This window comes from Astatotilapia calliptera, chromosome 8 (genome assembly GCF_964374335.1).
Source record: "Astatotilapia calliptera chromosome 8, fAstCal68.1, whole genome shotgun sequence".
NCBI classification, from domain to species: domain Eukaryota; kingdom Metazoa; phylum Chordata; class Actinopteri; order Cichliformes; family Cichlidae; genus Astatotilapia; species Astatotilapia calliptera.
The window spans coordinates 21,107,303-21,133,683 of NC_137429.1; the positions used below are offsets into that span (position 1 = coordinate 21,107,303).

At 42.3% G+C, this 26,381-nt stretch overlaps 1 protein-coding gene across 5 annotated transcripts in view; it reads left to right on the plus strand.

The window, feature by feature from the left end:
* grid2ipb (glutamate receptor, ionotropic, delta 2 (Grid2) interacting protein, b) overlaps window positions 1-26,381 on the plus strand; it is a 40,404-nt gene that overhangs the window by 969 nt on the left and 13,054 nt on the right. For 4 of the 5 annotated variants that reach the window (XM_026179033.2, XM_026179034.2, XM_026179035.2 and 1 more), the window contains exons 1-11: window positions 1,013-1,632; window positions 2,311-2,564; window positions 2,725-3,054; window positions 5,673-5,827; window positions 16,971-17,252; window positions 20,091-20,176; window positions 21,731-21,800; window positions 24,613-24,765; window positions 24,898-25,053; window positions 25,485-25,636; window positions 25,889-26,023. In XM_026179033.2, the coding sequence (XP_026034818.2) occupies window positions 1,548-1,632; window positions 2,311-2,564; window positions 2,725-3,054; window positions 5,673-5,827; window positions 16,971-17,252; window positions 20,091-20,176; window positions 21,731-21,800; window positions 24,613-24,765; window positions 24,898-25,053; window positions 25,485-25,636; window positions 25,889-26,023 (1,858 nt within the window). In that variant the 5' untranslated portion in view covers window positions 1,013-1,547. Of the gene's footprint in view, window positions 1-1,012; window positions 1,633-2,310; window positions 2,565-2,724; window positions 3,055-5,672; window positions 5,828-16,970; window positions 17,253-20,090; window positions 20,177-21,730; window positions 21,801-24,612; window positions 24,766-24,897; window positions 25,054-25,484; window positions 25,637-25,888; window positions 26,024-26,381 lie in introns of those variants that run through there. The other variant, XM_026179037.2, reaches the window with a different exon arrangement.

Consider the following 26,381-nt stretch of genomic DNA (forward strand, 5'->3'; position numbering starts at 1 on the left):
TAGACGACTCAATCGTCTTTAAGACTGTAAGTGTAAGAGGAGAGTTTGATTGAAGTGAAAAGTGTGTTTGGAGATGCAGTCATTTGTGTTTAATTATTCAGTTTGCACTGAACTGTTTGTTCCTTATTGTGCGCTTTGGCACTAATGACAGTTTACACTCCAATAAGCCCACCTGCGCGCTTCCTCAGCTTCCTCTCCAGCTGTTATGCATGTCAGTTAAAAAATACGTGTAATACTGTAAAAGTAAAACTTGATGTGAGCTTCAGTTCAAGGATATAAGCAGATAGTCACACGTGCAGCTTAGAGCCTGCTCGATATAGGATTTTTAAGACCTATGCCAACATTTGGTGATTTAAAAAATCTGATATATTGGCTGATATGTTTTTTTTCTTTCAGACGCACATACATAAATGGATTAGCAATTGTTATGTGTATTGATTCATTAGTCCTTACTAAGAAGATAAAGCATTGCAGTTTAAAAAATAGTCATGTTTTACCGTCACAACAAGATCTTCATGCTCTGCTCGACTCTGCTGGTAAACGTGTGTTGCCAACAGGGAAGTTGCAGAGCACAACATCAGCACCCATAGCATGGTTGAAGGGTTTTTCCTTCTTGATGTTGATATTGATATGTTGGCAAATAGCTGATATCTGCTGATAAATCCACCGGGCTGATTTTTAATCAGCACACTGACGCCATAAATTTTCAGTTTTAAGTTTTAGTTTTCAGCTCTGATCTGGCTCTATATAAATACAATTGAATTGAATTGAACTAGAGCAGCATTTAGCCTATTTCATCATAAATACACGTCTAAAAGTGTGCACAGTGCTAAAATAAACTTCAATAGAGGCACTCTAAATATCTAATACGGGAGGGGAGCATGTGTTCCTACAGTATTAATAACAAGGGGGGGTGGAGGAGAGCAGATTCAGCTGATAATCCTACTAATCCCACAGGCTAAAGTCTTAAATTGCCCCCGCTCCTTATCAATGGACCGACCATTTCAGAGTACGCAGAGAATCACAGGCATGCAGACGCTCCAATTAGAGCTCCTCGGGCTTTCTCGCATCGACGCAGAGTGATTCTGGGCCAGGAGCGGTCCCACGGAGAGCCACCTTGCCAAGAGAGGAGGGGGAGGAAGAAAAGACACATGGGTGTATTTATAGAAAAATGAGGCCTTACAATACCCTTTTTGGAGAGAGAATTATTAAGGAACCGAGGTGCGCGGGTGCACGCGTCCCAGTTTTCTGATTAACACTGTGCAAGCAGGCTGGCCCTAGGATGAATCAGGGATGAGATGCAGGACCAACTCCTTGACATACTCACAGGAAGAGACTGCACTTGCTTTTCATGCACACTCACCCTTTGCTCATGAGGAGACTGCTGTGGTTTCAGGGAGGAGGAATGGGGCAGTATTTTGAGTTTGTCACCTTTTCTCTTTGACTTTGGGTTGTGGGTGGTGGGGATATTATTTTTTTAAAAACACTACACTTGAGAAGACTGGATAACAGCCTCCTAGCAGGCCACCGGGTATCTGACATTCAAGATGAAGAAATTTTTGCAAAACAAAAAGGGCAGATACTCTTTCCGCCAGAGCAAACGGGGCTCTCGGTATCCAGCCAAAGATTTCTGTAAGTCTTTATAACCTTCGTCTTCGTCAGCTCTGTGAATTCTGCTGCGCTGTGGCTTTTGGAAAGCTGTGCAGCACATCATTAGCCTACAGCTGAGCTACAGGGTTTATAGCAATTCATTGCTGTGAAATTTGTACTTGTTCCATTAGAGGTGGTTCTGAAAGCCTTATATTTCCTGCTATTTTCCCATTTGGTTGGAAATAATCCTGTTATTTAACCTGGAATTCAACCTCTTACCTGTTCATCCATGCAGCCAGTGGTGTGCTCTGTCGCGTTATTGCTTTTCCATTCAATTACCGTTCGACAGGAGAGACATGCATGTGCTCTGAGTGCAAAAAATAGCAAGAGGAACTTCTGTCTCCTGAGCTAATTAAGGTCACAATCTTTCAATGCTTTAATTTGATTGGCTGTGAAAGAGTTTATGAACCAGGTCAGGGACTGCTGAGTGTGTCATGGTTCAGCATAGAGGGTTACAGAGCCACACTTGATGTACAGCTAAGACAGGGAAGGAGACAGAGAACAAACTGAATATCTTTAAAACAAAAGACTGTATCATAGAGTTTTCTTGCGATGTCGCTGAACTTGAATCCACTGGCTACAGTGGGTAAGTATTTTTAAGTACCACGAGACTCCATATTGAAGCAAACCTCACTGTCCTTTTCTCCCTGTTTCTAAAAGTCCTCAGCATGCCGACATCCAACCAGGGCTGGCCTGAGGATTTTGGCTTCCACCTTGGTGGGGCTGGACCTAGCTACATCTTGTCAGTGGAGGAAGGCAGCAGTGCCCACCTGGCAGGGTTGCAGGCAGGGGACCAGGTCCTGGAGATCGAAGGCCACAATGTGTCGACGCTAGGTCCTCAAGCTGTCATCGCCATCGCCCAGACTCAGAAGAACATCCCTCCCAGCATTGGAGTGGTGTCCCGCATACAGCAGGTCATGCAGCTCTCAAATCCTTCAGATCTATACTGCATGCGTAGGTTAATGGGTGTGGAAATGCATGTCATAATATAGTAAGCAGTAGATCTGCACTATTGTGGATACCTGTTGGGGGATATGTTCTGTGGTCAAACACTGAGGCAAATGTCTCGTACAGATGGACATCACGCCAGGTCCAGATGGTCGTTTTGGGTTTACCATTGTGGGAGACTGCCCCCTACTGGTGGAGGACTGCTCTCCTTGTTCTCCAGCTGGCCGTGCAGGCCTGAGGGCTGGGGATTATGTCATGGAAGTGAACGGTATCCCAGTCAGGCAGCACGAGATGGCTGCAGCACTAATCAAGGCATCCCAGGGGAGGACACTCCGCCTGGGAGTGCTGTGCCTTGGGCCAAGGCACAAATGGAGCATCAGCATAGAGGACAGTCAGATGGGTGGAGAGGGGGCGAGACTGGACCGCAAACACAAGGCTCTGGAGTTCAACAGGAAGGTAGGTTTCGCATTAAAAGGTATTTTCTAATTAAAGACAACATTCTCTGCCTAAGCTGTTTTTTTTGTTCCCATGCAACTGTTTTGGAGAGGGCAGGGCTTATTTGACAAAAAAATAAACAAGTATTTCTGTGCACCAAGCAGAGTTTTGCAAAACCTTATATGAATTTAAGGACCTATTATGGTTGCTGTTTATTTCTTCTGTGCCTCTACTGGAATAATTTTGCATGATTCATGGTTAAAATAAAATCCTTATTTATCCTTAAGTCCCTCAATTTGTCCCGTGTCTGAAACAAGCGCCTTTATTTTCAAGGCTTCCCTTACTAAAACCTGTCTTTCTTATGATTGGCCAACCTCCAGAAGCCACATGAAGGGCAGCACCCAGTGCTTCTGAGCTGTACTGTCTGTATATTGTGTGCTTACTGCAGATAACCATATAAAGAAATTTGTATCATCAGAGTGCTTTAGACAGTCAAAGATCAGAGAAGCCTGGTGCTCAACAGAATATGAGCTTTGGGTTAAAAGGGATTACTTTTATATACTTGCCAACATTTTATATATATACTAATCAATTGTACACACTTCAGATGAGGTCGGGGATGTCATGTAACAATGTTTGTTTTTTAAATTTTAAGTTGTATGTGTTTTTAGTGCCTATTTCATGAATATTTAATGTAATCGAATGTAGAATGTCAACATGTTTTTGAGACCAGAATGAATGAAAGTCTATAGTTATCCACCTTCTTATGACAGGCCAGATAGTAACTCTATAAAATCACTCAAAATTCAACAACGTTCTGTTTACAGTCATGTAGAAAAGAAAACACACCCTCTTTCAATTTGAAGGCTTTATGTGTCAGGTCACTATGAAAATATTATTCTGGTTTGTACCAGGTTATCAAATTATTTAAACATAACTTAAAATAAAAAAGCAGCACATAAAATATTACACCATGCTGTTATTAGTTTAAGAAAAACAAATCCAGAATCAGTGTGTGAAAAACTAAGTACTCTACTGCTTCACTAAGTATATAGATGTAAATAGTCATCAGCAAGAATGAACACCTCTATAAAAGCAAAAGATTTGGTAGCTTGTCTGTTATAACACACCTGGATGCTCTAGTTGTGTGAAATGTAGTGCTCAACAGAAGAAATTGCTGCTACCCATTAGTCTGTGAGGGGTTATAAGGCCATTGCATTTGAAGTACATAATTCCACAGCGAGAAAGATTGTTCAAAAGTACAGAACATTCAGGACAGTTGCCAGTTCCCAGGATTGGACATCCCAGTAAATTTACCCCAAGGTCAGAGGAATCTCAGACTCTTCGGGGTTCACTTATCATGTTAAATCTTAAACTTAAGACTGAACAAATGTGACTTGTTTGGAAGGGTTGCGAGGAGTAAACCTCTTGTCTCTAAAAAGAACATGGCAGCATGGTTTAAGTTTGCAAAGTTGCATTTGAATTCAATTTCACTTTAGCGCCAAATCTCAACAACAGTTGCCTCAAGAAGCTTTACATTGTAAGGTAAAGACCCCACAATAATACAGAGAAAACTCCAACAATCTGATTCCCCTATAAGCAAGCACTTGGCAACAGTGGGAAGGAAAAACTTCCATTTAACAGGAAAATCTCCCAGCACCAGTTGGGGTTCAGTGGAGGGAGTCAGGACAAAAGACACATTGTGGAAAAGAGCCAGAACTTCATAGTAACTAGTAATTAAATGCAAAGAAGTGTATAAACACAGAGTGAGTGAAAAAGGTGAGTGAAGAAGAAACACCCAGTGAAACCTGCAGTAGCCTAGGCTTACTGCAGTATAACTAAGGGAGGGTTTATGATCAAAGTCTAACTATGTTTCAAACCTAATCTTAAAAGCAGAGACTGTGTCTGTCTCCTGAATCCAAACTTGGAGCTGGTTCCACAGAAGACTGGCCTGAAAGCTGAAGGCTTGCTTTCTTGTCCCTGTCAGTACTCCTGCAACAAACCATAAGACTTCTGGAAAAATGTGCTTTGGACAGAAGAGACCAAAGTGGAGATGTTTGGCTATAATGTATAGCGTCACAAACACAACATATTGGTACAAACACCACATACCAACTGCAAAACACGGTGATGGACAGGTGATGGTTTGGGCCTATTTTGCAGCTACAGGACCTACGTACTTTGCAATCACTGAGTCAACCATGAACTTTGTATAGCAAAAGTGTTCTAGAGTCAAAGGTGAGGCCATCTGTCCAGCACCTAAAACTTGTCTCAAACTGGGTCATGCAAAAAAACAATGATCTCCCTTACTCTACAAAATCTTGGCTGAAAAGTGCTGTAGTTAACAGAGCTATGCATGAATGAATGCCACAACGATAATCATACAGTAAATGATTACTTCAACTTATTGCTACTAAAGGTGGTTCTACAAGCTACTGAATCATGGGGTGTACTAGTTTTTCATACGCTGCTTTTTGGTTAAATAATGACAAGAGAAATGAAAATTACAGCATAAAATATACACAAAAATAAATACTTCTGTTTGGTACTATGCTAAAAACAGTGAGGTCATAGCTTTTCCTCTTTTACTGACTACCCTCCTCTCTACCAGAAGCTACCCTCTTTTGAATCTCCAACAGGTCGACCAGATTTTAGGTGACGATCCCGAAGTGAAAGAGAGACTCTTTGCTGTGCTGAAGCAGTACGCCGCAGAGAAGAAAGTTGAGTGGTTAGCTTCTGTCCTGCCGGACATACTCACCACTGACGAACATCGACAGCTCATCTCCAGCATCAGGTAGGGGACAGAGGTTTGAGCTCACATTGCACAGGTAGGAAGTAGATTAGTCTTCATTGGAGAAGATGCAAAAAGATGCAAACAATGCAAGCAATTTGTGAGTGAGCTGTAAACGTCAAATGCTCTCTAAAGTACGCTACCATACTAGGCCATCTCTTTGTGTTGCATCACAGAGATTTGCACGTGTTTGGTCCTAGTGAGACTGAAATAATCTGCATGGATTGAATTCATGATGACTGTAAACTGGATTTTCCTGCACATTTGGTTGCAGATTAGAGAAATGTGTGGGTTCCATCTGCAACACATGGTAAATCCACAGTGACCCACCCGAGTTTCTTAAACTTTCATTTAAAGAGAAACTGAGAGACTAAACTGACAAGGACGGGTCTATAACTGGGAGCTTAGAGTTTTAGGGGGGGAAATGAGGATTGGCAAAATGTTCTGCATTCACTGCATGGAGGTGCCTGTGATGATGAGCCACTCACAGATTTAGTAGAGTACTCGCTTCGTGGAACTACTGGTAGCCATGCTGCTCTCTCTGTCTCTGCAGCCCTTTCAAATAAAAAAAAAATTAAAATAAAATCTGGAGCTACATCCAGCAGGTTTTTTTTTCTTTTTTGAAGATGCGTGGAGGTGGCTTTCTACCAGACAGAATTGTGCCAGGTAACCAAATGTGAACAACTCTTTAGTTATGGGCTGTCTGTGTGCCAAAATAAATCCCCAGACAGTGTGTCCACAGATTCCTCTCCATCCACAAGTCCAGCCAATTGAAGCTTTTATTCTGTTACTACGCTGGCTTCCTTCCTCCAGTACTACTACACCACTTTCAACTCTCTTTCGTGATATTAATATACCGTAAGAAGGGTTTCCATTTGTATGAGGTCACTGCTGAGATAGGCAACAAGATTTTTAGTGCCTTCAATTAGGCATGAATAATCCAAAGCTGAGAGTTGGTATTTGTGCAATGAGGGACACTCCTATCTGCTACAAGGACCGATACCAGCATTAATAGCATCTCTCTGTGGACTTCCATCCTTGCCCGTCTCCCAGCTCTCTTACCTCACTCTCCCTCTCTCTTAAGGGGTGTTTGTGTTTAGCACTGATAGATTGTCCTCTCATTATACCGCTCAGACTGTTTCCCTGCTTTCTCTGTGCGGTGACCATTTTTTTCTTGACACTTGGTGAAGACGGCCTCCTGGCCGCACCGAGGTCCCAGAAGACCTTTTATCCCCCACAGAGGAGCAGCTCAGGAGCAGTGCACGAGCCCAGTATTCTGCTCACTGCTGCTTTTAGACTTGTGCAGACGTTTAGCTGATTATTGAGCTATGGCTGACAGCTAAAGCAATGAACTGCCTGGGGTGAGTATATCCTCCTCTCATTGCTGATATTCTCCAGTGTTGTGTGAAATGTGGCTTCTTTGTGTGTTTTTGCAGACGTTGTGAATTTTTATCACCTCCCATCTGCTGGTGGCTGTGCAGGTGTAATAATGTGAGAGCTTGAGTGGATGTTTAATGCAGTCCTTAAAGTATAGGACAGGCTGCTGCTGCAGCTGCTGCTGATGTTTGATAGATTTTAAATTCATTATCCCCCTGATTTCGGGGATAACAAAGCTCATTTGGACCATTGGCAGTTTATTCATATAGTTTGATGTAATGCAGTCTCACTTGGGTTGATAAAAACTGTTTGTGGTTAACAACACAGTTAACAATGCAACGCTTTCGTGTCTGTGTATGAAGTGACTGGGTGTTCTTAGGATCACTAAGTCTCTGCTTTTAAGGTGTACTCTCTTTTCACATGTATGAGCAGAGGGTGTGGTTCAGTTAATGTCTGTGTGCTAGAATTGGACCATCGTTTTGACTCTGAGATTATGTAAATAATCAGTTGAAAATATTTATTATGTTGTTTATTATTTTTTTAACGGCTAAATGTATACATCAGTCAAAAAATCTCTCATTTGTAGCCATTCAGACATTAAAAACAATTATCCAGATGTGGTCGCAGGCAGTAGTCTGCCTCATCATGCTGCACACTGAGCACAAATCTTGCTTTGTTAGTGGTGCTGATAATGATGGTGTTTAGTTCTGACTGCAGGAATCAGAGGCTGGAGCTTGTTTCTAACGATTCCCGAGCTACTGCTGCACTGTACTCTGTACATGAAAAAAAAAAAAAAAGCTCCTCACAGGAGCCTTGTACAGCGTCTTCAATGAAGTGAACACAAAGTACAAAGTGGGTACAGTCAAGAGTGGAACAAGTTGCCTCCTTCTATTAGTGTAAACCTTGTTCCAAATGATTAAGCACTTGCAGAATGTGTTTGTTCCTCCAGAACAGTCTGCTGGAGAAGATCAATACTCAATAAATATGTTATAGTATGAAAATAGCTGCGGGACAAAACAAAATGCAGATGGCATTTGATTATTTGGAGAGATCCAGGTGATCGTAATGAACAGATGTCTGTTATATTTTTTTATGACAGAATGTTCTTCAGTTTAGAGAAAGCTTTTCTCGCTAAATGAACTTCTTTGATATCACTTCAACCACCATCCAGCTGAGGATGACAGTTGCCTTCCAAGCAAGCAGCTGCCTCAGGGTATACTGTCTGACCTTTAGATTTTCCGAGTGTGATTGCTTCACAGATTCTCCACAGGTTAAAAAGGAATGATGGTGGTCTTTCAAGTCTCTTTAACATAGTACCCGAGTCTTTGGTGTCTCTGTGGTCTTCTGTAGCAGGGCGATGGTTCAGTATCATGCAGGAAGTCCTCTGAAAGGCACCAAAGAAAGAGTTTTCTTTGCATGAAAGAAATAATCAGTTAAGAACTGCATACATTGCAGATGGCCTTTATAAGACCCCCGAGGCCCCTGACAGGGCCAGCCTTGTTAATCACGGCAAACCCAGATCATCAATGAACAAGTGTCACGCATTTTTCTGAACCACGTTGTGTATCACGATAGCATTTCTGTGCGACTAGAACAGTGAGTATTAGTCTTCATGCATTTCTGAGCCTTGTCCTTTATGCACAGCTTGCAGGCTCTGGGGGATTCTGCAGTATTTTTAAATACGGCCTTTTTTCTAGCAGCCTTTTTCCTTTTTGTGTGTTTTTTTTTTTTGCCTCGTGGAAATTATAAGTTAAATTAAGTTTCTGATCCTTTTACAACATTTATTTTCTGTGCTCTGAATCATCACTCACTTTTTTATGTTCAGACTATCCAGTCAGTTTGATGGCAAACACACTATCTGGATAGCGGACATATGCTACCACGAACCTGCTGAATTAGTGCGTTAGCGCCGTCACCTCGAGCGTGAGAGGATATTAAAGCGCGATTTCTGCTCAGGAACAGCCTCGCAGAGGTGCTAGAGTGATTGTCCAAGATAGACTCTTTGTTTTTATAAGATGACAAAGACTAAGTTTACTTCCTAATGTCCTAATTTGTTCCTTATTCAATATATTTCTACATTCCTAAATGTAATGAGTTCCTACCATGTGATTGGCTGATTGGGTATTTATTTATAAGCAGCTGAACAGGCATACCTAATAAAGTGGCTGGTGAGTGTATATCCCTTGTAAATAATTTATGTTATATTAATTATCTGGAATTGCTATTTCTTTCATCACTGTGGTCATAGTTTGATTGCAACACTTTAATTTTAAACTGCAGTGTTTTTAATGATCTGCCCTCAAAAGGTCAGAAGGGCAGATGCTCTGCTAACTTTAACAGATCACATCATCTGCCCATCTTACTTATCCAACCTATATGTATTTAGGCTTTGCACCAAACTTCCTTCTCTGCATCAGAGTCACATCTGGACACTCAAAATGAAATGAGGTCTTTGTAGTTTTCTGCTTGTCATTCCTCCCTTCTGAGAAATCTGTCCCTTCCTCCCAGCTTGCTTCCTCCTCCACAACCCTCCTTCAGATAATTATAGATCTCCGTTCTTTATAAATGAGGTCAAATCAGAGCGCTCATTTAGTTTCCAAGAGTTGACGCGGAAAACTTCTTTTGATTATGTTGTTGTTGTTTGCAACAGATAGCTGTGTTTATATGGTGGGTAAACAGCTGCATATATATAAAAAGATGCTAATAGCCACAGCTACACACCAACAGAGATTAGCCTTGCGTAGACAGGTACCACATCTCTGTGTGAGAGATGGGAGGGCATAATAGTGCTGTGATGTGAATAAATGGCAAATAGCAGGCGGGCACAGAGAGCAGAGAAGGGCTGTGTGGGCTGCTACACCTACGGCACTAAGAGAACATTTATTTATATCTAGGGAGTCTGCTTATTGTAGCCAGTAGTCTGTGCTCAGGCAACACTGTCTCAGGCTGCAGATACATCCACACCTCAGCCTGATCAAAGTCTGCAGAGACAGTGACAGCGGGCTAAGAATATGTGTCCTATATCTTTAACTGAGCAGATTTGTTTCAAAGAGACGGTACACACCAGCGCTTAAAAGCTTCTCTAAAACAAGAGATAGGAAAAAACCTCAAAGAAGATTTAACAAATGGTGTAGGATGGCAGGTCGCTTAAAGTTGCAGCATGTGGATTTTTAAGCCTTTAAAAATAATGTTGCTAAACCTGGAGCCTGGCTGATGATTAAGACATTTTTGGAAGCACGATTGTGCAGTTTTCTGCAAATGGCAGGTTATATTAGAGGGGAAAAAGTAATATTTCTGAAAAGTCATATTTATTTAAACTTCTTTGGTGAGACTATTTCTGTGAATATTTTGCCCTGTACCTCAAAACACCCAGAAAACATTGATCTTGCGCATCTGCAGCTGTTTAATTTCCCACTTTGCTGTGATGATGGGGGAGTGTACTCTCAGGCATGCCTGTGGACTTTGACATCACTTTTGGGTGTGGTTTCAGATGGGTGCAAAATTACACCTGTAAACTATGTTGTTTAGCAATGTTGGAAAAACCTCAAAGCTTATACAGTAGAGCTTAGGTAATCCTGACTTTTATGGTTCACATACTCTAAACCTTGTATTTCACATTTCCCATAATCCAGCTTGTTAGCGTTTTAACGATTTAGCGAATTAGTATCCATCCATCCACTTTTTTTAACCTAGACTGGAGCTTGTGTCAGCTGTCATTGGGCGAGATTCAGGGCAGTCCGTTACAAAGAGGGGTAACAAAGAGACGAATCAGTCATTCACACTCGCAGTCACACCTATAGTCAATTTAAAACTCCCAGTTAGCTTGTTAACATGCATCCACACAGGCACAGTGACAACATGATATCATCGCCATGACACAGTCAGTGTCATTTTCTCCACAGCATCAGCTATCAGCTGACCAAAGAGCTTATAGGAAGGAGCTGACACTTAAAATTTCACATATGTCGCTGTCAGAAGTACAATATTTGTTTTGCTGATTTCATCTGATCACTCTATTCTTATGTGTTCTGTGACACCCTTGAAATCGGGAAAAAAAATAATTTTTTCCAATTCAATTCAGTTTTTTTTTATGTGGTGCTAAATGACAACAACAGTCGCTTCAAGGTGCTTAATATTGTGAGGTAAAGACTGCACAAAAACTCCAACAGTCAGACTGTGAGCAAGCACTTGGTGACAGTGGGAAGTAAAAAGTCCCTTCTTACAGGAAGAAACCTCCAGTTTAAATGGGAGTTGTGGTTCGATTTTCCCGGGAAATTTTGCAAGGTAACCACTGGACCAAGTTGGAAATGTCTGAATTCTTTATGCATTTGTACAGAAGCGTCTAGAAAAAAGATGCTAATTGTTTGAATTACCAAGGCCCCACACGGCCTGCCCACTTAGTTTAAAACAGTTGTATCTTGGTGTGTATTTTTGTGCAAAAATCTTGACAAATTCCTTCAGATCATTAATACTGGATGTACGGAGAGAGGAACGCTGAATGTCTATACCAAGGGTAGGCAACTCCAGGCCTCGAGTGCCAGTGTCCTGCAGGTTTTAGATCTCACTCTGGGTCAACACACCTGAATCAAATGATTAGTTCATTATCAGGCCTCTGGGGAACTTCAAGAGATGTTGAGGAGGTAATTTAACAATTTGAACCTGCTGTGTTGGTTCAAGCACACACCTAAAACCTGCAGGACACCGGCATTTGAGGCCTGGAGTTGCCTACCCCTGGGTACACCCATCTGTAAAACATGGTGGAGGCTGTGTCATGGTTTGGGGCTGCATTTCAGCCAGTATTGTTGGAGCTCATGTTAAAATTGATGGAATTATGAATGCAAAAAAATGCCTTCAGTTCATGCAATGCAATCTGAAAGGTGTCTGGAAACAGCTTCATTTTTCAGCATGACTACTACGACTACTGTCTATCACCCCTGCCAGGGTAAGGGCAGCCAAAGATAGATCTCCAGAGATTTCTGTCCTGAGCCATTCTTTCTAGTTGGCTCCATCTTTTTTACTTCTGCCTCGAGGTCTCATCTCCAGGTGTTTCTTGGGCAGCCTCTCTTTCGCCTTGAGGGTTCCACCTGAGAGCCTGCCTAGAGATGTTGGTTGGCGGATGGAGTAGAGCGTGCCCTTCCCAGCACCATCTTTGACAATGACAGTGCTCCCAGAAAACACTACCAATGCAGTAAAACCGTACCTGGATAGAAAAACACGCAGCGGAGTATCAGTCATGGATTGACCTCCTCAGAGCCTGTACCTGAGCATTAATGAAGCAGTGTGGGATCATCTTGACATAGAGAAGAGATCAGAAAGCAGCAAACATCCAAAAAGTCCTTCAAGAGGCCTGGAAAATTACTCCTGAAGACTACTTAAATAGTTATTTTACCTTTAGTATAAGATTGTGTACTCCCTGTGCATGCTGGCAAAACAGCTGTGACAGGTTGGGGCACAAACACCACACCTATAGCTGCAGTGGGACGTTGGTAGTAGATGCTTTTGGTGTTGTTATTTGTGACCTTGGAAGATTGTGGCGTCTCCTGCTGGAGGCGGCTGCTGTCATTAAAGACTGCCGCTGAAATGTGCCTGATGGGTTTATACTGGTTGTCAACATCAGCTGCTGTTCTGTAGTTATTACAGTGTCAAATACCACCACTGGCCAGAAGGACAATGGTTCAGGCTCTAATGACATCATTGTTATCTCTACAGGCCTGTTTCTACAGCTTATAAAGAGTGAAAATGTTTTGGGCAGGTTTTTCAAAAACAAGCTCTTCATTAGTTGACAAGTTGTTAACAGCAGCTGTGACCGGTAGGTTCTGGATGTGAGTGAGTCTTCATTATTTGCCTCACTTACAAGTACAGAACAGGGCTGAAGGTGCTGCATATTTTCCTGAATACCTCCTAATAAAGCACTTCAGCAGCCATGGATAATTAAATGCACGCTGGCGAAAAGTCACATCTGCTGTGAAGTTGCTTCTCTCTCTGTCCAACGAGTGTCCTAATTGCTTTATTTAGCTGTCAGAATTGTTGCTGCAGCTTAATTAGCTCCGCGTGGACATGAACAGTGGTAGCTGTTGTTCCTCCCTCCTTTCTGTTTGCGCGTTCGTGGTTAATTGCTTGACTGGTGCTGTTTTTCACCGACCCCGCGCCCTGTCTGCTAATGACTGATTCATCTGATCAGCAGATAAGCGGCAGCAGACAGTCAGAGCACAACAGGCTGGTGTAGGTGGGAATCAAAATGGTTGTTTGTGCAAATATGTGTCCGGCCTCAGCTCACTGATCCAACAATCATCAAATGTTAACTTCAAATGTTTTTGGTGCTCTTTGAATTTTCTACACATCCTTCACATGTGGTCCTTGAGAAGGAAAGAGAAAGCGTAGTGTTAATAGACTTTATACAGCATGCATTGTTTTCAGGATGTGTAGGCTGCTGCCTTCTTGTGGCAGTATGTGCTTGTGCTAATAAATTCTCAGAGGTGGCGTGATTTCTTTTGGGGTTTTTTCCAGTTCTCACCGCTCATGAGCTGGTTTGGTGTACTGAAAGGAGTAGCTCCACAGTGTCGTGGTTTACACACTCACCTAACAAATGATAGATTCCTGCCAGTGGTGGGAGACAAAAGTCCCCTGGGAGTTGCATAAGGAAGGGCATCAGCTTAAAACAATCTGCCAAATCAAAAAGGCAGAGCCTATCTGCTGTGACAACCTGAAAGTAGCCTTAGCATACTTATAGAATTAGATCTCCTCGAATTCATGTGGGGATAAATAACTATCTATATAGACAAACAGTCAGACTCTATACAAGGACTTTGAGGGATCCCTAAATTCATCTACTAAAAAAAGCTACCCCACTCCCTACATTTCAGTTTTCTGCCCCTCGTAAAGAAAAAGCTGAAGGAACTTTTGTGCTCACAGCTACAAACGTATGTATCTGTGATGACCACCATATTAAGAATACCCAATCTAACTGACATAGGTGTGAATGATTGTGTGTCTCTGCGTTAGCCCTGTGACAGACTGGCGATCTGCCCAGGGTGTACCCCACCTCTCACCCTAAATGTATGAGCATGTAATTATCTATTAATGAAAAAAAAAAAAGGAAATGAATAGAAAATCCACTTTAAACGAGTGGACGGTGCTATGCGAGCTGTTTCTCCCACTGTGTTCAGTATGTAATCTAAGCTCAACTGCTATTATAAGGTAGAAATGATCGGAATAACCACATAAACATGGGAGGGGGGTTCCTGTTACTCCAGTTTTCTTGGATACTTTGTTTACTTTGTATACCTAATATTAGGATAATTGACTTTTCCAACTGTTTTTTATTTTGGAGCTATGCATATCATAAAACCTGATGTTAGATCATCTACATTTAAGAAATATAGTTCCAGAAAGTGTGTGTGCATGTATGTGTGTGTGGGTGGCTGTCTTGTCTCCTGGCAGCAGTTCTAATCTTTTGAATGAATAGTTGTTTTCTGGTGTGTGTGTGTGTGTGTGTGTGTGTGTGTGTGTGTGTGTGTGTGTGTGTGTGTGTGTGTGTGTTTTTGCTGGTGAGTGGGGACTTGTTTTGTTTTGTCTCTTAGTCACTGCTATTGTTTGCAGCACTCCATAAGAAACAGCATGTACAGTTCACTCTTATCCCCCTCTTTGATATTTAGTTTGTTCCCAGTCTGCTCAGAAAGACGAGCAAGAGAACATCTACATGTTTTCGGTACCAGCGAAAAGTATCTGTAACGCTACGTAGCAAAAATTGTCAAATTCTTACAAACTTGTAAAAAGAAAAAAGAAAAAAAAGAACACAAACCCCCAAAGAAACACCTGAATGATTCAGGTGAGACTTCTGAGAATGTGATGTGGTTACATGAGAACAAAATTGACTTGGTTTGTATCAATCCACTCATTGTGTTTGGAGTGAAGAGAAGGGTGAATGTGACCCAAAGAACAGCATCCCTACTGTCATGGTGGTGGAAGCTTTGTGCTCTGAGGATGTTTTTCTGCCAAAGCTACACGATGACTGTATCGCTCAATTGGAAAGATGGACAAATCTTGGACAAGAATCTCCTTCACTCAGCCGGGGCCCGACAAACGCATCATGGGCAGGTCCAGTAGGACACTGATCCAAAGCATATGCCAAGACAACAAAGGAGTCCCTCGAGAAGAAGAAGCACATCATAGTCTCGAGGTGAAGTAGCATTAAGAATTTGGAGAAGATCAGGAAAGAGGAGATCTGAAAACTTAGCTCAAACCTAGCAATAGCTATAAGAAATATCTAAAAGCTGTGCTTGCTAAGGATGGTTACTCCACCAAGTAACAAATGTGATCAAATACTTATACCTCATTAAATGCACATTAATTCATAAGTGTTACACAATGTTTATTTCTATTATTGTGTGTGGATAACGTAGCTTTCGATATCGGTCGTCATAGATCATAACCCTAGAGAAAGGCAAAACCTAACTCTTTGGGGGGAGAAAAACAGATGTATAGTTTTAGATTATTAGATTATTTTCTTTGTTCTGGGAGAATAATACCATTAAATCTCAATTCTGAATGGCTAGGATTAGGGCTAGGGTTATGTAAAAAACATTCCATTGTTAGATACATCGTTTGTAAGCGGTTAAAATAATGAATTCATCCCCTCTGGATTGTTGCAATGTGTCTTATTGTTTTTACAGCATAAACCAGATAAATGCTCCCACTCTCGATGCCAGCTGCATGTCCCACCCCTCCATCTGACAAGCCAGCACGGCTACTGTTTGAAACCCTTCAGCACCCCAGCAACCAACTGTAGGCTCCACAGGGGATAGTTACTCATCACTCATGAGTGATGACGACTAACCCTACCAATGTTCAGCTGCTATAACATATCAGTCACTGTGACTGCTTATGTTTAAAATGTTATATTACAAGCATAACATTTCAAGTGTTTGACTTTTCTCAAAGTAAGACTTCAGGAAAATAACTTTTATCGATGTCATAGCTGTATATTGATATTTAAATGAAAACAGTAGGTGTTTAGTAGGAAATCACATTGGATTACAAAATAAAAAAACATTGTGATTTCATACAGTTTAACTCAGTATTTCACTGTAATTGATGCCCCTGCTCCTATTTTATCCCAGTGCGTTACACTTTGCGTTTCCTTGTCAGGGCCTAGGTGGATGAAATGACAGCTTCCTGCCTCAGTTGTAGGTGATGTGTAGACGGAAGTGTAGGAAAGACCGAGAATCAGTTGCTGTATGGAGAGAGAGAGAGAGAGGAGAAATCCCTTGCTCACTCACTCCCACACCTTTTTCTCATGCTGTATTCTGGCTCTGGTACCCCTGCTGCAGCAGTAAGACTCCAGCAAGCAGTGAGTGACGCCACGATTTCTTCACCGTCTATTTCCTCAGAGAAAGATTGCATCAAATTCAACTTCTTTTCTTTTTCAGTCAGGGGAAAGACTCTCCATTCAGTCAAAACCTTTTCATCTTTTCTTCAGATCTGAGACATGAAGATGGAAGCCTGTTGAGCCGAATCTGTGCCGACTAGGACTGTGAACATTTTCTCAGTAGAGTTTGAAGTATATCATAACTTTTAATCTCTTCCAACACTGGCTGTCATCGCTCTCAGAGTCGTGATTGTGGAATTTGTGTCTTTAAAATGGATCGAGGTGGATCTGTGATGTAGATCCATCCTCTACCCATCTCTTTGCTTTTTGTAGAGGAACTCTTATGGAAAAACAGTTAACACCAACCAATTTGTTTTCCTCATATGCTGCCATGTTGGCCAGAATCTTCATTCCCAAGAAGCACCGGCAGCGCTTCGACGACACCGTCTCCCAGAACGTGATCAACCGACTCTGCCGCAGCAAGAGCATCAGCGAGCCGCATGGCAGAATCCGTCGCAGTCGGAGCGAGGATCACTCCGACCGCCACCGCGGGTCCAAACGGGCCAGCTCAGTGCCAAGGGATGGAGGAGAACCCGGAGGGAGGGGCGAAGCAGAGAGAGACAGGGGCTTAAGGAAGTCCGTCTCAGGGATACCCGTGCATCCCCCCATTGGACCCAATCAGAGGTAAGCACACATATCAAACACAGCAGGTTTCACGAGTCCTTTCGCTCTGTTTTAAGTGTTGTTAACTGTTAATTCATAATTCAAGAGCCGAGAAGTCCCTTTTAAAAATTATAGCAGAATCCAGGGACTGCTTTATCTGTTAACGTGTGCTAAAACTCCTCTTCCTCAGAGTTTTATAAAGCTGCACTTAGAGCAAGTCTGTGCATGCACGAAGATGTTCACACACAGCTGCGTATTTGTTTCATTTAACAAAACATCACATTGTAACCATCTTCTACCATCTTCTTGGTTGTTTCTTGGCAACCATCCTACATGGGGTAGACCCCCCCCCCCCCTAACCATTTGACACTTTTCCTCCACCCACTAACACACTTGATTACACGACTGTCCAGTTAATAACACCACAGTGGACATGGTGCAGCACAGGACTGTGGCAGTAAATCTCTGTAGTGAGCTAACTAATAAAATCCTGGGGTCTTTGAGTATTCAGCAACAGGAGGTCTTAAAAAACATGTGGCCCTTTATGACAAATGTGATCATACAGGCCGGACACAATGCAGCAGGAAGTGAGCTGATTGTGTTAAAGGGGCATCATGTGTCAGTAAGAAGTCGCGCTGCATTGCTGGTGCCTTCCATGCACTGAATAAACCCAAAAGACTGTTGTGTAACACTGTTGTGTCTCCACAGTAACTGGAAATATGCATAGAGCAGTGAGAGAGAGCGAGAGACCGAGCTAGAGGTGGGAACAGAGAGATAGATATAGATATCAACAGAAAAAGAGACGAACAGAAGTAAGGAGTAAACAGATGTAGAGATGGAGATCGATGGCAATGAGAATAGAGAGATGGGGAATACAGGTAAACGGAGTGATAAAGAGTGATATGAGGTGATGATATAGATGCAGTCTATATATCTATATCTAGACGAAATAATATAGACAGAAGGAAATAAATATAGATAAAACATATAGGAACGAGAGAATTCAAGAGACTGCATAACTGAAAACTGAAAATCTGCATAAATTAAAGTGAGCCTCTGAATCCAAGAGATTATTTAGGTTTCCTGACATCATCAGGACAATGTCCCCCAGTTTTCCCCATTTCCAGTTATCTGGCAATACTAAGGAGTTGTCAAAAAAAACCCTTCAAAAACACTAGATTTTGGATGTGGATCTAGATAGACTGTGAAAGTTAGTTGCTTCTAAGTTGCGCCAAACTGTCCATAACTTCATTAGTAATCCTGCCAGACAAACAAACCGACCACAAAAGCTGATTGGCAGAGGTGAAGAAACAGTGACAGACAGATGGCTGAAGGCAGGGAGATAGAAATAGACCGAGAAACATGGTGACATTTCGGTAGGGAGATGGAGAAAGGGATCGATAGACCAGTGGGATACAGGTGGAGAGAGATGTCGACATAACATTTCGGGTAAATCCACCCCCAGATGTATTGTTGTACAAAATGTTCTACTGACTATTGATACACAAAATCAAGCACTATAGTGTGGTAGCTGTCTGCATAGTGTGTGTACAATGTGACGGTTGTTGATGTACCAGCAGACTGACTGATACCTTTTCAGAGTGCATTCAGCTGAGGTCATGTGAAATTATACATAAGTGTATGAAGCTCTGCTGGTGTAGCCCGGAGGGAATGAGGAGAGGCCTCAAGCAGCCTGATAGTCACAGACACTTAGTTTGTCAAGTGTGCTCAGAGCTGATGCTTCTTTTTTTCTATTCAGCCCTCAAACACACACACAAATCCACATTCAGCACCCAGTGTGCCTTTCTGCATTTAGCTTGGCTTACATAAGAGCGTATAACCACGGCTATCAAAGAATAGGTTTGTCTCTTTTCTCTTGTTGTCTTTTTTGCCTTCCTCCTGTTTATATACCAAAGCAGCGTTGCCTTTAGTTATCTCCATGGCAACGCTCCACGGATAGACTGAACGAGCCTCATCTTTGATACACCGGGAGGTTTTCCGACGCATATTCTTCCGACTGGGGTGAATGAGAGAGAGGAGCCCCGCATTCAGCAAAATGTCAAAGCTATTCTGAACATGTCCCAAATTTTTTTTATTAAAGCCGGAAACAAAAAACAATGTCTGGCATTCAAGCAGGACTGATTTGGGTTACGTTAGAAAAATGTCAGCTTGGATCGAGGCAAACAGAGGGTCACGTCTGTGCTTGTTCAGACTCCCACTTACAGGAAGTGACAAAAGCAAAAACGAAGCGCAGGCAGGATTGTAAACAACAGCGAGTGAGTGCTCACTCCAGGGACAGCTGGGCTTCCCATTCATTCATTCACAGCCATCAATGCTGTTAAATGACGTCACGAGCAACACTGAGAACTCGCTCGTCCGATTTTGTTTGACTGATCACTTTTACAAATTCCACACATTTTCCACTTCCAGCTTTTTCTTCCTTTGTTTGCGTTTTAGACTGTTCAGATTTTGGCTAAATGGGTGATGAGGGAATCAAAAAAGCCCAAAAAATAAATTACAGGTTTTGGTTACTGCTCAAATTGAAAGTTTTTAAGTCGGTTAAAGGTGCTGCTTTTGGAGGATGGATTGACGCAAACACAAGAAATTCGAAAATGTGATTCAGCAGAGAGCGTCGGCTGAAAGTGTTCAGAACAAAGGAAAAATGCTTTGGACATAAATGCCATGAATGCGCTCTGCTTCATGTAGAGTTTGTGTCACCCTCTTTGAAAGTTGAAGGCCAGTAGACAGGCACAAAGCTTTTTGTTGTTAGAAACATTTAGTCACGAAGGTTTTTCAGAGAGCTCTAAATCCGAATGAATGAACTGCTCATCTCACTTCTTGCCTGCATCCCTTCCTCAGGATCGTCCGTGTCTACAGGGGGAAGAAGAACTTTGGCTTCACGCTGCGGGGTCACGCTCCCGTCTGCATCGACTCCGTCATCCCAGGTACCGCTTCTATAATGAAACCAAGTACAGTGCAGTCCTGACTGACGCCTCCTCTCTTTGTGTGGCGGCTTTTCACTCGTGCGCCGTTCTGCGTTGTGGGCGGTGAGGGGGGCAGATGTATTTTACGCGGGTGAGGCTGTTGTGGTGCCAGCCGCTCGGGGCCGAAGGTGATCAGGAGGCGTTTGTGTGTGTGTGAGAGACTGTGAGTGTTGTCGGAAGTGGACTTATCTGACTCACTAGTGAAATGCTAACAGGCTGTGCTGTGCGGCAGCAGGTACACCTGTGGTCAGTCAGTGCCGCACAGATGTACTTTATATTCTGTTTATTGCTCTTCCTGTGCAGTTTAACTGGTCATAGGGTGGAGGAGTAAATCCTTTGTACATCAAGTCATACTGCAAATATATTAGTGTCATATACTTACAATGAAGGGCACTCAAATGCTTCTGGGACTGAGGACAAGACAAAACAGCTTGCTGTGGTAATCATCTCTTCTAGAGCTTACTTACCAACAGGTTTCATCGTTAATATTTAAGCCATGCAGAAAACGTCATCTTAGAGCTGTCAGCTTGGGGTTTTGTGGGCAGTTAAATGCCTGATAGCAATCTAGCCAGCCTAGCTGTTGATCTCCTTGTCTAACTCTGGCCAAACATGCAATTAGGCTGATTTCCCATTTGTTCTTTTTCTTATTGTCGACTATTTCTACAAGCAGCCGTGGTTTAATATGTTTTTCCTTTATAGACTTGCATCAACATATAGGGTGACTATAAGGCTGAACGACTCTCACAGGTGGTTTTTGCTTGTTTTATTAAAGCTAGCTTTTAAATCTAATTTCCACTTAGAGCTTATGTGAAATATTCATAATTACTTTCTTAAGTTTCCCGCAGTAAAAGGTTATTTAATTCACAGTTATTGCTTTTTGAAGCAAAACTAGCAGACAAGGAGGCTGTGAAGCTACTGCTGAGGGAATTTGCCAGGTTCCTTGGTGAGGAAGGCGGTGTGCGTGTGCGTTGTGTGTGTGTTTGACGATGACGGCACTGCTCCCGCCCACCATCATCCCCCACCAACATGTGCTGAAACAGCCAGAGCGGACTGACTCAGTGGGCCCTTGTGGAGGTGGGTGGCATAGTTCTCATCGTGATCTGACCACAGATTCTTTGCCGATAGCCCGGAAGCCACAACCCCGTTTCCCCATTAAGACTTTACTGCATCCAAAAGAACAAGAAAAAAAAACAAATGACATGACAGCTCCTCATCCACAGTGTGCTGACAGATGAGGAGGCGATGGGTACAGTGCAGTCAGAACTTATTCTGCCAGGGATTGTTTTGACAGCACTGTTTCCTTACGTAATAAGATTTAGCATGGAGCTCATCTTGTTTGTTGATGGGCTTTGTTGGATCTCATACACAGATTGACAGCATCACATTAGTCACCATCTCTCCCCCCGTTGTGCCCGTCTGTTCTGTGCACCTCGTTAGCTGGAAGGATTGGTTTCAGGGGGTTTTTTCAGTCTCTGATTGATGTTTGATTTTCTGCCATCTTTGTCGACCTCTCAGATAGTCCTGCCGAGGAATGTGGACTGAAAACAGGCGACCGTATCCTCTTTCTCAACGGACTGGACATGAGGTTTGTCTTTAATGGAAATTATTGTTAGCAGCAGTAGTAGTTTGTAGTATTTTGCCTTTCCCTGCTGCCCGAGTTCTTGACCTTACACAGTATATTTAGACATCAGCACTTGTCTTTCTCCAGCAGAAGCCATCTGCTGCCATTTATTCTGCCTCAGTTTGAAAAACAGCTCTCACTGAGCCAGATAATCCATCACAAACACATAACCCTTCTGATTTTTTTCTGACGTAGATTCTCCTCGATATTTTCACAAGCACATGACGCTCATAGTTTCTGTGCTGAATTTTATGAGATTTTCATCATAGAAACAGTTTGTGGACTGTGTCTTCAGCTGTGCACTGCAAGACCATAGGTTTTAGTAACTGTTCATCACTACCCAAACAAATCTCACATTAAATAGACAGTTTTTTTGGCACACAATTTAAAGTCTAGTTATCAGACTCTTTACTTTGATGCAAATCAACATATGTATATCAAAGAAAACACAGAAAGCCCTAGACATGCTTGAGTGCTGTCTGTAAGAGAACAGTGTTTATTGCTTTCAGCTGTTCACAGGATTTCTTCCTCTGATTTACCTGGAGTTTCATAAAACGATCTAAAGCAGCAGGATCCATATGAGTATCCCCACTCTGAGGGAGTTGCCTGCATTTTTACATATTGCACAGCAGCACTAACTTTATTGATCAGTCAACACAAGATAAGACGAGTCAAGACCTTACAGGAAATCTTTCATTTCTACAACTCACAGCACGAATGATGGTGTTACTGTTAAATTTGTTACACAGTGACCGTTTTCAGGCTAAATTCTGGCATTAAGTTCAATGTCAGGACGTACAGCAGTGTTTTCGTTAGAGTCATTATTTAGTTCAGGGATGTGTACCATAACTATATCTGTTACTATCTATCGCCTGTTATCTTTATATATGAGCAGAATTTTTAGTGTTTTGAAAAACCCACAAAGATAGCGTTTTTTTTTACACCAGCACGTTTTATCAGCCCTCAGCAAAAGCCTTGAGTCAGTCCTCATTCTTTATATTTTGCTGCCAATGAGCCAGACTTTCTTTGTGGTCTTGGGGACTTTTTTCATGTTGAACCACTTAACACGGACCTATGAGTCATTCAAGCATTAAAAAAAAACATCTAACTGAAGGGATGAATCAGTGTTGTGTCTACACTAAGCAAAGAATCCATTTTAAATTGTATCTTTAGATATTTTGTTACTAGCAGCCTGTTACAAAAACACATAATGTCCAATCAGAAGGGTTCTCAGTGGAAAGATAAGATAAGATAAGATAAGATAAGATAATAAGAAAGGTGGCTGTCAAGAAGCCATTCTCAAGGAAGGGAAACAGGGAGAAAATGCAGAAGTATACCAAATTAGACAAGAACTGGTCTGAAAAGCAGTGGTAACAGGTCTGAGTGATGAAATTTGACAGGTCTGGATCAGATTTTGGCCAGTATGTAGAGAACGTCAGAAGCAAGATGCTGGAGTGAATGTCTGTAGCCATCTGTAAAACACAGTGGAGACTGTCATGTTTACAGCTGCAGTAGGGGATCTAATAATGAGCACCGAAAAGTAAAGTCGGATTTTATTAAAAACGTGGTTATACCAAATATTGACTTTAAAGCTAATTAAAACTGTGCAAACAAAATGATGTACCTATTCGCATTTTCTAAGCAAAATATGATAATATGACTGGTGGTTCAAGACTTTTGCACAGTACTCAGCTCTTTTTTATTGGATATTTGACAATCAGATCTCCACATTTTCAAGTAATTACATCTCCAGGAAAAATGGGTTCTTACAGCCCATCCTGAGGGGTATGTGAATGAAGCGCTCCTTCACATACCTTGACACGTGTGCAGGTGCCCTATGCGCGCATGGGCTGATGAACGTGATCACAGCCTTTATGTAAACTGAACTTTCCTCGTGGGAGTCACTGTAGTTCTTCTGTAGACTTGACAACTTCTTGACCTTCTCCTTCTCGTGAGTGAGTGTGGGAGTGCACATAAGAAATCTGAATTTGAACTGTACATGTGCGAGCTCAGCAAATACACTATACCAAGCAATACATCAGACAGTATTTCCATGTGAGGAAACAGCACTACTTATCCTGTCACCCTGATAACCATGTGAAAGAAGAGTCACAGCGCATCTCCCAGGCTGCTTGATGTACTCATTTGATTGGCAATGTATAATTTCGCTGCTCTCCCTGATAACATGCTGCTGCAGCCGTAGGAGGTGATCAGGAAAACAGTGGGAGGTGCTCGCCAGCAAGAAGGAGGAAAAGAAAGTACAAGAGATTTGGACGTTACAGTCTAGTGTTTACAAAGCGTCTGCAACAATGTGGAAAATGATATATTTGTTATAATGATGGAAACAATTATTTTTGCAGTCCTCATACCTTTAAGGTAAAAAAAACAACAACGTGTATTTGTTAAAACTTTGCAGTACGTGATTACCAGGGCTTATATTTGGATTCATAGTGTCTGTGTACATCACATAAAGAACAAGATGCTCTCACATATTGTACCAAAATATAGAAGTAAGTGTGGGAAGCTTCTCGTGGCTTGCAAGGTGTCTTAGAGCAGCAGCAGTGTTTCTGGGCAGACTGAAACAAAATATTTTTTATTATATAATCCTGTTAAATGTAGTTTTTATGTATGTCTGCTTACATAATTTTTCAATTTCAATACTTATCTTAGTATTACATAATAACACAGTGATTCTGCTGGTTTGTGCACATTGCTTCAGTCCTTCTATTATACAGCTAACAGCCATCGTCTCTCCTTTTTGTTCCCCTTGCTTTAGGAACTGCTCCCATGAGAAGGTGGTGTCTATGCTGCAGGGCAGCGGGGCAGTGCCCACTCTCGTGGTGGAGGAGGGTCCATCTGACTTTTCTTCAGACCAAACAGATGCAGATGAATCCTCTAGTCTGGCCCCCACCACATTGCCACGCTCTAGGTTAGCACACCAAAAATCTGACACTAGACCTAGCCTGTAGCAGTGTATTAGTTTTGAATGAAGGAGAAGGATTAGTTCAGTAAGTAGGAATGGAAAAATTAATGTTTGGTTTCCTCCATACATGCTGTCCAGGTCTCCTGGTCTCAGTTCTCTGCAGTGGGTTGCAGAGATTCTTCCACCGAGCATCAAAGTCCACGGGCGGACTTTCAGCCAGCAGCTGGAGCACCTGCTGACCATCCAGGAGAGATACAGTGTCTGCAAAGCTTTAGAGACATTCTTCCAGCACAGGTCAGTGAGCGAAGGGACAGGGAGCAGAGGGTTACAGGGTTACAGAGGAATCTGTTAGCAAAAGAAGACATGGATTATTGAGCAAATGAAGGGTTAGCAGCTGAAGCAGGAAGTTACAGCTTAAGTTAGGTTCTGATACAGGATGATGAATTAGCTCAGCACATGATGCAAACATGTGAGGCAGCAGGATTAAAATACCACTGTTATTCAACTCTATATGCATACAGCGTACACCCAACAACATAAATCATACCATAAGTGACATCTTTGTTATCCTCCCACCCTTTTCATTGCTCTCTCCCAGCGTCTCTTTTTCAGCTTTACATGGTACAAAGAATATAAAATAAACCCTTGCACTGAATGATAGTCAGCCATGAGCAGGAATTATATAAAGAAGACAGTGAGTGGATATGGAGCACGTGTGTTTGCAGGAACGTGGACACCCTGATCGTGGACGTGTTTCCAGTGTTGGACACTCCAGCCAAGCAGCTGATCTGGAAGTTCATCTACCAGCTGCTGACCTACGATGAACAGGAGCGCTGCCAGGGCAAGCTGTCTCGTTTCCTTGGCTACAAGAGCAACGGTGAGGCATGAAACGAATGAGAAGTTGAATTGGATTTTTATCATGATGTACTATCGATGTTTATCGTGCTTTTTATATAAATAGCAAAGTAGAGCCAATCTGACCCTGTGTGTGTGTGTGTGTGTGTGTGTGTGTGTGTGTGTGTGTGTGTGTGTGTGTGTGTGTGTGTGTGTGTGTGTGTGTGTGTGTGTGTGTGTGTGTGTGTGTGTGTGTGTGTGTGTGTGTGTGTGTGTGTGTGTGTGTGTTTTGCAGCATTATTAGAGCCTGACAACGGTCCAGAGCACCACCGGCGCAGCAGCTCCATGCGGGTGACGGGGTCGTCGTACCGCAACAACGTCCGAGAGAGGAGCTCCGATGACTGCATCATCGGGACTCACCTAGGAATGGGTACGCTTATGCACGGCAACGTCCCAGCGGGATAAACATGTTCAATGAGAGCCTGTTGTCCTTTAGCACAAAATCATTATAATTCCAGAAATTGTTCAGCTGGGTTTGATACAAAGGTTTTAAAAAGCCTTCGAGCTCCTTCCTGCAACACATCTGCTACAATATAACCACTTTAAGCAATTTATCTTGTCGTCGGGCAACCTTTCTTTGATGTAAAAGCTTTAATAAGCCACTGTAGGCTACAGCGCAAAGACAGCTGGAAGACAAAGTTAGCAATTAAAGGTAGAGCCGGTGAACATTTAGCTGATGAAGATGAAGATTTTTTTCCCTCGGGAGGCAAAAAAAGAGAGACTTGAGT